This window comes from Globicephala melas, chromosome 5 (assembly GCF_963455315.2).
Source record: "Globicephala melas chromosome 5, mGloMel1.2, whole genome shotgun sequence".
Classification (NCBI taxonomy): Eukaryota; Metazoa; Chordata; class Mammalia; order Artiodactyla; family Delphinidae; genus Globicephala; species Globicephala melas.
Window position 1 is genome coordinate 119586721 of NC_083318.1, and position 10624 is coordinate 119597344.

The 10624-nt window shown below is 55.2% G+C and overlaps 1 protein-coding gene across 3 annotated transcripts in view; it reads left to right on the top strand.

Annotated features, from left to right (window-relative positions):
• PPP2R2C (protein phosphatase 2 regulatory subunit Bgamma) overlaps positions 1-9546 on the top strand; it is a 136744-nt gene extending 127198 nt beyond the window's left edge. For all 3 annotated transcript variants that reach the window (XM_030845119.2, XM_060299748.1, XM_060299747.1), the window contains exon 9: positions 7236-9546. In XM_030845119.2, the coding sequence (XP_030700979.1) occupies positions 7236-7527 (292 nt within the window). In that variant the 3' untranslated portion in view covers positions 7528-9546. The remainder of the gene's footprint in view (positions 1-7235) is intronic.
• The last annotated feature ends 1078 nt before the right edge of the window (positions 9547-10624 follow it).

Here is a 10624-nt window from a genome sequence, read left to right on the forward strand (position 1 = left end):
GACACACTGGGGGTTCCCCAGGGATTACCGGCAGTAGGTCTGGGGCTGGGGAGTCTATTAGAATCTGAGAAGACAGCGAAAAGGGGATTCCAGTACTACTGCGTGTGGTCTGTCTGTCTGTCTGCCTGTCTTTCTGTCTTTATGTGTTGGGCTCCCAGTGGTTGTGACCACTGCCCGCCTTTCCTTCACATCACCACCAGGGGGCGTCCATGAACGGGCATGCTGGGCTTCCAGAGACTGGAGCCGCCTTCTCTTCCTGGCTTTCGGGTACCCAGCCTGGAGCTGCTGTCCTGCCTCTCACTGCCATGCACTTTACATGCCAGCCACCCCAGCCCTGGTAGTCCCTGCACCTTCCTTCACAACCCGCTCTACTCCCACCCCCTGGAACCCTGACCACACTGCACCTGGCTCACTCCTGCTGTCACCTCACTTTACTGACTCAACTCAAGGCCACCTCCTCCAGGAAGCCCTCAGGGTCCTCTGCATCTTGACACCCCCAGCCTCCTGGGTTTTCCTTCTGTGTCTTTGCATTTATTACATGTTTTCATCTTGCCTCTGTTTGCCTTCCCCACTGGTTGAGGTGTCCCTGGGAGTGGGACTGTAGCTCAGCCCATCCTGAGCCCCTCACCTGGGGCCTCAGGAGTGTCCCGTCAGTGGTTGTTGACCTTCTGGAAGGCATAGGGGCATGCCACCTCCTTCCACTTCAACACAAGCATCCCGTGAGCCCAGCAAGCCCCATAGAGGAGGATCCCAAGGTAAATAAAGCTTGGTCCCAGCCTTCCAGGAGCTCAGAGGCAAAGGGGAGAATCAAGTGCTGCCCTCCAGGGCCCCCACCCTTGAAAACCAAAACAAACCTTCTGAATCCCTCAGCTCAGCGTTTTCTGTCCTTCTCGTGTTAACGGGAAGCTTCCAGCATGCCAGTTGTATAGGTAGCAGGACAGAGTGGGTGGACATCGGATAACCCTCACAGCGCCCCTTACCCAACTCTAGCAAGACTTAGATGGGCAGCCTGGGGGCGAGGAAAGGGCAGCGGTTTGGGGGTCAGACACCCTCGATTTCCAGACCGTGCTCCACCACTCTCCAGCTGCATGCTTCAATAAGCCACCTGACTTCTCTGAGTCTGCTCACCTGGAAAGTAGTTCTAATAAATCAGGACTTTCAAGGGCTGCTTTGAGGATAAGACGCTGTATGTGAAACTCCTGGCAAGGCCATGGCTCCATATTGGCAGCGGATGGTCCGATGATTTGCACACGCCGGTCTGTTGTTTGTCTTGTCTGAAAGAACCCTGCAGAGCCACCAAGACCCACCTCAAATGCCACCTCTTCTAGGAAGCTCCCCTTGATCTGTTCTGCCTGGGAAGAAGGTATTTGTGTCAACCAAGTATCTTCCAGTTGCAGGAATCAGATAAGCCTAAGCGTGTTCTGAGAAGTTCCAGCAAGGCTACCCCAGGGCTCATGCTGTACCTTTGGGGCCATCTCCTCTCTGTCCACTCCCATCTCTGAGCCTCCCTGCTTCTTCTTAAACACTAGCCTCATCCTCTCCTATTACAGATGGCTCCCCCTTGCTATTCGGGATGGTGACCCCAAATAGTCCCCCTTCCATTGTCCTCCCAGCCCACAATCACCCTTCTAGGTATATGGAAAATTCTCGTGGAAGGATCTGATTGGCTTTGTTTGGGTCACATGCTCACTTTTGAGCCAATCAGCATGGACATGATTTATTGCATGCCACAGTTGGCCAGCAGGGGGCAGTAGAGCACCATGATTGTCACACTCTCCAGAACCACAGGGATGGGGCAGGAGCCTTTCCCCAGTGGAAAGAAGAGAGCCTGGGGACAAGGGCAGCCAGGACCTGTTAAAAGAACCTTCTAGAATGTTAGAGAACACCTAAGAATGGGAGCAATGGGCCATTCTGTCCCAGTGTGGTTTGCAGGGTGCTGGGACCTGGTGTTCCGAGGTGAGAGAGACCCCTCCCTGCAGGTGTGGTGGGGCTCCCTCCCCTCCCCCAGAGGTGTCAGCTGGATCCCGCAGCCAAATGGAAGGAGGATTAGCAGCTGTGTGGGTTACAAGTAACTTTAATGATCTCACTCTCCCTTCCCCTGATGGCTCAGGAGAAGGATGGGTGTTGTGTGAAAGCACCCACTGGGTTCTGTGAACTGTTCCCTAGAGAAATGGGTGGCGGGAGGGCTGCCTTCTCTCTTCTCTCGCCCCTGCCAGCAGGGAGGGAGGGGGCGAGGCCCCCCTGGTCGGGCCCCTTGGCACGCAGATTCCTTCTCTGGGAATCCGTCACCTACCCTCTCCTTCTGCTTCCCTAGTCTTGGGCTCCCAGTCAGACAGGTGGGTGGGGCTTCAGGCCACACGGATGGTTAGAATTCAGAAATACCTGTTGGCATTTAATACATAACACGAGGTGGGATTTACTGAGCTCAGCACTGTTCTAAGTGTTTTACCTTGTTATCTAGTCCATTCTCACCAGGGGCTGGGGTCCCTCGCCCCATTTTATAGATGGGAAAACTGCACGGGGAGCTAGGAAGCATGTCAGGGGCAGAGCTGGGATCTGGACCCAGGTGGCTGACCCGACCCAAGCACTGTCCGCACTGCGTGTGCTTGTGGAGTGTGCCTTTGCCTTTGCCTTTTAGGCCCGAGTAAAGCTGGTGGAGAGAGAAAGGCTTCCTTCCCTGTCTTCCCCAGGTCACCCAGCATCAGGGCCTCCTGCCCGGCTCCTGACCCCAGTCTGAGCTGGTGAGCTCCACCCTTTCTGCTCCACAGCAGCTGCTCTGGGCCCAGGGAAGGGAGGCCTTGGCCCTTGGGACTCTCTGATTCCCCCATCCAACGTGCTGCACCTACCCCCAGGCTGCTGAGCCCACCCCGGGCGGGGCTGGTATGGGTTTTAAGAGCTTCTAGGTGGGTCTGTGCCCCTGCAGGCCACCCTCCTCCTTTGCAGGCTCTGGGAGGACCACCTCATAGGGTGGGGGTGAGGGACATCGCAAGGAGAGGGGAGATGAGGGAGGGGTGGAAGAAGGAGAGAATCCACCTTCTCTTGCTGCTGGCTTAGCAGTGTCATCCCAGTGTCACCCAGTGTCCCAGGGCCAGGCAGAGCGGGCGATCAGGAAGGACCAAAAGCAGGAGTCCCCTCATCATGAAGCTCGGCCCCCCTGCCTCCATCGGCACTGACCCTCCTGTGCCTGGGCCCCAGTGCCGGGGGCCCACCCCGTGACCCGCCCTGATGCAGAGCCTGACACCAGTGCACGCCAGCTGTGGGAGGGACAGGGGGCGTCTGGCGGGGTCCCAGGCAGGCCCCCCTCTTGTCTGCTGAACCAGACAGGCCTGGTGGGCTTGCTGCCCCGAGTCGGGAGGTCAGAGTTCATCCCCACTGGTCACCCCCGACCCCCGAGGCCTGAGGAGTCCCTTGGCAGGGCGTGCACACGCAGACACACACACAGACACACGCACGCACGCTGGCAGCTAGCCCAGTGCACCCTCCCGCTCCCTGCCTCGGGGTCCTCCTTGCTCACCTTGCAGAAGGGGCTCCAGGCCTCTGTCCGGCCCTGCATGCCCGTGCTCGCAGCCCCACTGCCTCTCCTGAACACGAAGACTCGGGCGCGGCTTCCCCGCACCCACAGTGGCCCTTGGTCGCTGCCACCTGCTCACCTGCCCTCCTCTCGCCCCTGCAGCCCTGCTGTGTCTGAGAGGCGGGAAGAAGGGCAGCGGAGAGTGCAGACCCGGGGAGTGGTTCCCCGGTGTCACCTCCCGGGCTGTGTGGGAAGGCCAAGGTCAATGTGACGAGCCCTGTCCCTGCAGCACCCCCTGCTCCCCCCCCGCCCATCCCCTGGCCTTGGGACACTTGGGCGCTGGCTGGCAGGATGGCCCCTCTGACCCCACCCCCAGCCTCTCGGAGGCCCAACCTCACCCCGCCCTCCTCCCTGTCTTCTGGCCCAAACAAGGGCGACCCTTGGCTGGCTGAGCCGCTGCACTCCGGTGATGACCCAGGCAAGGGTCATCACGCCTGGACCCCGAGGAGAAGTCGCTGGCACACACAGCAGCCCCAGGGCAGCCCCGAGAGACCTGGGCTCGGGCTCCAGTGACGCATGGGTGGTGGCACTGTCGTGAAGTCTCACGGGCCATAACTTAGGCGACATCAGAGCCAACCCAGCCTTCCCTGGCGTGAGCTGACCTCTGAGGAGAGGAGGGGGCTTCTTTGGGAAGGAGGGAGCAGAGGGCACTGTCCCCCACCCCACTACCCCCCCGCCAGCAGCGCTGGGGGGCGCCTCACGCCCACCCAGCACCTCCGCAGCATGTCATTTCATCTGCAGCACTCGGGTCTGTTCACAGCAGTTAAGGTTTCAGAACAGAAGAGACTAGAGCCAGAAAGCGCGTTAGAGTTCTCCACCACCCGCCCTTCACCTCCGGGGATTACACAAACCTCTTAAAAGGCAGAACCCTTTGACTGCCACGTGCCACCCCTCCCCAGATAGCGTCCGAGAAGCCCCCTCCACTCACCCCTGGCCTGTCCCCTGTCCCTGTGCAGGGGGGTGGCCACGCAGCTTGTTTCGTGCCTTCCTAAGTCTTCCGAGGGTGGCTGTGACTGTGTGTGACCCTGCCCCGGCATTCAGTGATCCATTCACTCGTTCATTCATTCATTCATTCGTTCATCAGATACTTAGTGAGCCCCTACTGGGGGCAGGTACCTTCTGAACCTGCAGGTCTGGCAGTGAATGAGAGAAGCTTCTGGCCCTTCGGTGCATTTGGTTTACGAAGCATTTACTGAGTTTTCGTCGTCCCCGGGGCATGGGGGCTGGGCGGCTCTGCTTGGTCTGTTCCTGTCCGCTGCTGCCAGGGGTTGTCTTCTTTCAAGGACCACTTCCCACATAGGTGGCCAAGCCAGGCTCTGGGGACTCAGACAAGACACATCTGCGCCGGGAGCCTCCCCACCCCCACCGCCCCGCCTCTTCCGGAGAGGTAGAGGCACAGGCAGGCGCTGCTGGCCCACCGGCGATTAGCGCTGCCAGGTGAGCCCGGAGGGGTCCCCACTTGCCCCTCCAGCTCCCATCTCCACCCTCCTCCACAGAGACTATACCTGGAAGCCGACCCCATGGGCTGCATCCACAGGCCTCCGTGCCCGCTGGCTTCTGGCCGGGTTTAACCACTGAGGACCCTAGAAGGAGACTGAGGGTGGAGAGAGAGGCCGGAGCGTTTATTCCCCCTTGTTTCCTGTCGTCTTGGCTGACTGTGTCCCTTTGGGCACAGCTCCCTTCAGAGGACAGCCCCCTTCACACAGACCTCTCTGGCTCTGTCTCTTTCTCTCTCTCTCTTTCCTGTGACTCCTCCCTCCCCTTCCCTCTCAGGCCTCGGGGTAGTTTCAAAATCTCCAAATGTACCAGTCCCAGGGCACAGCACTTTCCCTGTGTTCCCTTAGAACCTTCCAGAACATTTGCGAACAGTCTTTCTATGGAGCGCCTCTCCTACCACCCAGTTGGCACGTGCCCTCTGCCCCCTGCTGGGGCCCGAGTGGGCCTCACCCCCTTCCGCCTGGCCGCCCCCGGAACATCTGCAGAAGAGCCACTTTATAGAAGGGGCTTTCCATCCTCATTGCCCCCAAATACCTACCCATCCATCTCTGAACACAAGGTCAGGGAGAGCAGTTTGGGTGTCGAGGGGGGTGGCGCCAAGCACTAACGTGCAGATTGTGGCTCTGGTGGGAGGCTGGCCTCACGGGCACACGGCCATCTCCAGGAACCGCACAGCCTGGGCAGGCAGCTGCTTGTGGGCCGGAACCTAAACGGGGTTCCTGACCCAGACTTGCCAGGCCCCAAGCCAAGTGAAAAGTCCTTTCTGTGAAGGATCAGAGGTCGGAGGGGCAGACTTATCAGTGAGAAAGGAAACAAAGTGCTGTATCAATCACATTAGGAGACGGATGCCACTCTACCCTCTTCCCTCTGCTGGGGAGACCCCTCTCCTTGAGCAGTTTCAGGAACCAGGCAGCAGAGGGGCCTCCCCAACCCACACCCAGGCCATCAGCATCTAGAAAGGACCGACATTAAGACATGGTCCACAGGCGAGGTGACAGGTGACTTGTAATGACAACTTGTCCATTCTCATGTGGGCCCCGGGGAGGTGGGCTTCCCTGGGTCTCCCATGAAGATGCTACAGGCTGGGGCCTCAGGTACCACACTCTCCTGGTGTCAGCCCAGGTTCTCCCACAAGAAGGAAATATGTTACAAGGATATACGTCACTTTCAGCCTGGGACTCAGCATCATTCGGGGAGCCTGAGCATCTGACCCTGCACAGCCCAATGCACGGGATTACTCCTGTGACTTGGGTGATACTGAAGACATGGCTCATGTGCATAACCCTTGTAAACAGAGGGGTCCTCGTGGCTCATCTTGGAGCAATGACACCGTCAGGAAGCACAGTTCATCTCCTAACGGGAGGAGGGATTCCAATCTGTCCGCATCTCTCCTGAAGAACATTGAAGGGGACCACTTCCTTACCCTCAGTATTGTTTTCTGGAATTCACTCCCACCTCCCCAGTTACTTTGTATGCCCTGCCCCCAGCTGCTCCAAAACCCAACCCCTTTCTCCAGGCCCAGGCCCATGTAGGTGGTATTCTTTTCTCTCCCATCTCTTACTGTGTAGATTAACATCCTTCCTCTGGTCCAACAGGAATCCCTTCTCCTTAGGAGAGGTAGGGAGAAGAGGTGGGGAGTGGATAGACAAATATAGAATGCTCTTTAGGAGAACGGGGGAGGTCTGTGAACACCTGCACATTGATGGTGTGCAGACAGTGATCATTTAGTCACTCAACTATTCAGCCAACAGGAGGGTCCTGGGTCCCCGCCAGGAGGCCACATCTGGCTGATTCAGGGGCCTGCCTTTTGTCAGCGCAGAGTTTGTAGCCCAGTGTCTCCTGTGTTTATTCCACTTTGCTCGTCTTCTGCTGTTGTTGGTCTTACTGAAAGCCTAGGTCTCTCTCTTTTGGACTAAAGGGCAAACAAAATACAAGGGAATGTTTTTATAATGTTTGGGGCAGAGCATTAAACGGTCTCAGTTCCTGGCCCTAAGTCTGTGTGCTAAGGCAGCCAAGATGTGACGGAGGACAAGAGACCCTAAGAGAAGGTGGGAAGAGGCAGGCGTGTCCCCCGTCTGCTTCCCGGGCGATGGTCCTGCAGCCCCGGGAGGAGGGGCGGGCTTCTCTCTTCTGTTGCCCCGCCTAACGCCGCTCCGTCTCCCACCAGCGTCATCATGACCGGGGCCTACAACAACTTCTTCCGCATGTTTGACCGGAACACCAAGCGGGATGTGACCCTGGAGGCGTCACGGGAGAGCAGCAAGCCCCGGGCAGTGCTCAAGCCGCGGCGCGTGTGCGTGGGCGGCAAGCGGAGGCGGGACGACATCAGCGTGGACAGCTTGGACTTCACCAAAAAGATCCTGCACACGGCCTGGCACCCGGCCGAGAACATCATCGCCATCGCGGCCACCAACAACCTGTACATCTTCCAGGACAAGGTGAACTCCGACATGCACTAGGTGCCACACGGCCACGCGCGGAGCGGCCACCAGGAGGCGCCGGGCCGTCCGTCCAGCATCCCGGGGCCGGACCGCCTTTGCTGGTGATTGTTTGAAAACAGGAAAAAGGATTCACAGTAAACCGACGTGATTGTCGGCCTTGAAGTTCAGTTCTTTCATCCCGTACTTTAACCGCGTGCAGTCGTTCCCACCTTATTAGGATTTTTACCTCTGCGCGTTAATTTTTCACTCCAGAGGTTCCTTTCTGGGGACGCGGGAGCCCCGGAGCCGTTTCTCTCGCGCGCCTCACTGGCCCCAGATCAGGGCTCCGGGGACAGAGAACGAAGCTCAAACAAGCCAGCCAGGGATTCTTTTGATGATAAATGGAGCAATTGCCACTGTTTCAGAGCCGAGGGTCTCACTGTTTTGCTTTTTGGATCGTGAATTCATGCTGAGAATTTGCAAGCTCTTTTAGGTTATTTTAATGTCTTTGAATATCCCAGGTCTGTTACAGTTTCTTGAGAGGAAGGGGAATGGAATCCCATGTGTGTGCCTGTTCTTCACCATATAAACAACCCTTCGCGAGCATCTGCCCCGTGCTGGGCATAGTGCCAGCCCCCCAGGCCCATGGGTCTGTCCCTGCAGCCGCCCTGTGGCTCTCCTGTCATCCTGCAGCCGTCACTGACACCTCGTGGGAACTCGTACTGGCTCCCTCCATGATCTTTCTGAATCTTCATCACGACCCTGTGAACTGGGTGCCTATTCATTTCCTCCATAAATGCCAACTGCGCACTGAGTGCCAGGCTCTGTGCCAGGTGCCAGGGATTAAAGGTGAATAACTTGTCATTCCCATTGTGCATACAAGAAAACTGAGGCCCAAGGCCTGCACCAACCAAGGGGGGAGTCAGGAATCCCATCCAGGCGCTCCCACAAGGCCCTTTATAACCCACCACGTTGGTGGCTTATGTTAAAGCAGCATTCTAGCCTGGAAGCTTCTGGAAACATCTCTTCATCTTGTGAAGCAGGACAGAGCAGGTGGGACAATGACGAGGGTCCGGGGAGAATCGAGACACAGAATGCAGAAGACCCCCGGGGTGCCCCTCACCTGTTGGGTAACGAGGAACTCCGCCCTCTCTCCACCCCACATCTGTACCCCAGCTCCTTTTCCAGATGCACTGAACTGCGTCCAAAAGAAAATTGCATGTTATGACCATTTTAGGATAAATTTTCTTTTATGACCCTCAGTCCCAAAGGACACTTCCCCTCGGGCCGCAGAGAATACGGTATTTCCAGGACAGTTCCTCCCGCTGTCAGGACCAGATCGGCCCACCCACCCACCAGGCCCACTTGTCTTTGCCCTTGGAACTGGCAGCGGAACCACGTGGCTTGCATTTTGATTCAAAAAGCGGAGTTTAGAGGCCCAACCGAATCCGACATTTTTTTTTTTACAAGATGTAACCTAACCCAGGAAATAGGCCCAACCCGAGATTTTTCTCAACAGATAATGGTCTACTCTTGTGTGTGTCAAAGCACAGAACGCATGTGCACTCACTTCCAGCCATACGATAATTACACAAGGAAATGGGTCCATTGATTTTTTTTTTAATCAACATGAATGAAGAACGTTTGTTTATATATCACTGTAAAATCCAGGTAACCTGGACAGTATTATATGTACATATCTATTCTAACTAAAGTTAACAATCACAGGGATGGATTCCTCTTTTTCCCTTTGTAAAGAGGTTCAAAATGTGGTTGTATAGAAATCTTGTTGAAGCCAAAATCCAGCTCTGAGGGCCTTACACAATTACTGGGGTATTTGGTGTGATCCATTTCCCTTTCTGATTCAGATGCTGAGAGGAAATTTGCATTTGCAGATAGAGGTTACTGTCAGATCATAGATTTAACATGGACCATTTCTACAAAGTGCAAATCTGTATTCAGAAGGAGGTCTTAATACAGTTCCTGGTTCCTTACTCTGTTTTAAACTTTGGATACCAAACCAGAAAGGAAAAAAAAAAAAAGGGAAAGAAAGAAAAAGATCTCAGAAGAAAAAGCATGCCTTTGGATCCCTGGAAAATAATGATGTCCAAAGCAAATTATGAATAAAATGTGTGTTGAGAAAAGAGGCTGAGGGGGAGGGGCAAAACTAGACATGGCAGAAGGGCCAGTAACATAGTCACAAACTTTGCTTCCTTACCGTTTAAATTTTCTGCTCTTTTTGAATGTACGGGCGTTCACATAGTCATTGTGAAGTTGTTGCGTTGTTTTTGTTTTTATTTCAATACTCTGAGGACTGATCGCTCGGTGGCATCGGGTACGTGGTGGTAGAGTAGACAGGCCTGACCATTTTGGACTCTGTGACTCATAGGTGCATTCTTGTTTTCTTTGGTGTCTCACAAACTATCCAACTGTTGAATAAAATTATAAATATGTTAATACCAGCTTTTTCCAATAAAATAACAAATGTTACATGGAAAATGAGGCTTGGAATGCTGTTTGTTTTTAATGGGCCATGGGTCCCGTCAGGAGGCACATATGGCGGATGGGGATACACATGGGAAGCCTGGCTCACTTCCAGGCTTTCCTGCCTCCAGATTCTACGGCAGCCTTTAACCTTTCCGAGCTCTGATTTCAACACTGAGGAAATGGAGCTGATGATAGTACTGACCTCGTGGTTTGGGGTCGTGAGGGGAGGGGCGAGATTCAATTGGATAAGGCCTGCAAAGTGCAGTGCCTGGCACGTAAGCTCTCAATAAATGAGTTGTCTTGTTTTGTTTTGCTTTGCTTGTTTTGAAGCAAGGAAGCATAGCCCACCATGATTTTCAAATATTCTCACACTCTCCCCTCACCTTTTTTGAGCCTCACATCCAACTTGAGAATATGGCACAGATGAGGAAACTGAGGTTCAGAGAGGTGAAGGAATTGGCTCAAAATCACACAGCTAGCAGGTGCTGGAGCCACGTTTCTAGTTTGGTCCAGTTAACTCCTAATACGGTGCTCCGCCAGCAGCAGCACCACACATGCTTCAGTGTCCTGGGGAACAGGATCTGGGAGGAACCAGACCACAGGGCATCTGGATTGGTTCTGGAAGCCAGAGAGGCCCAGCCCCACATGC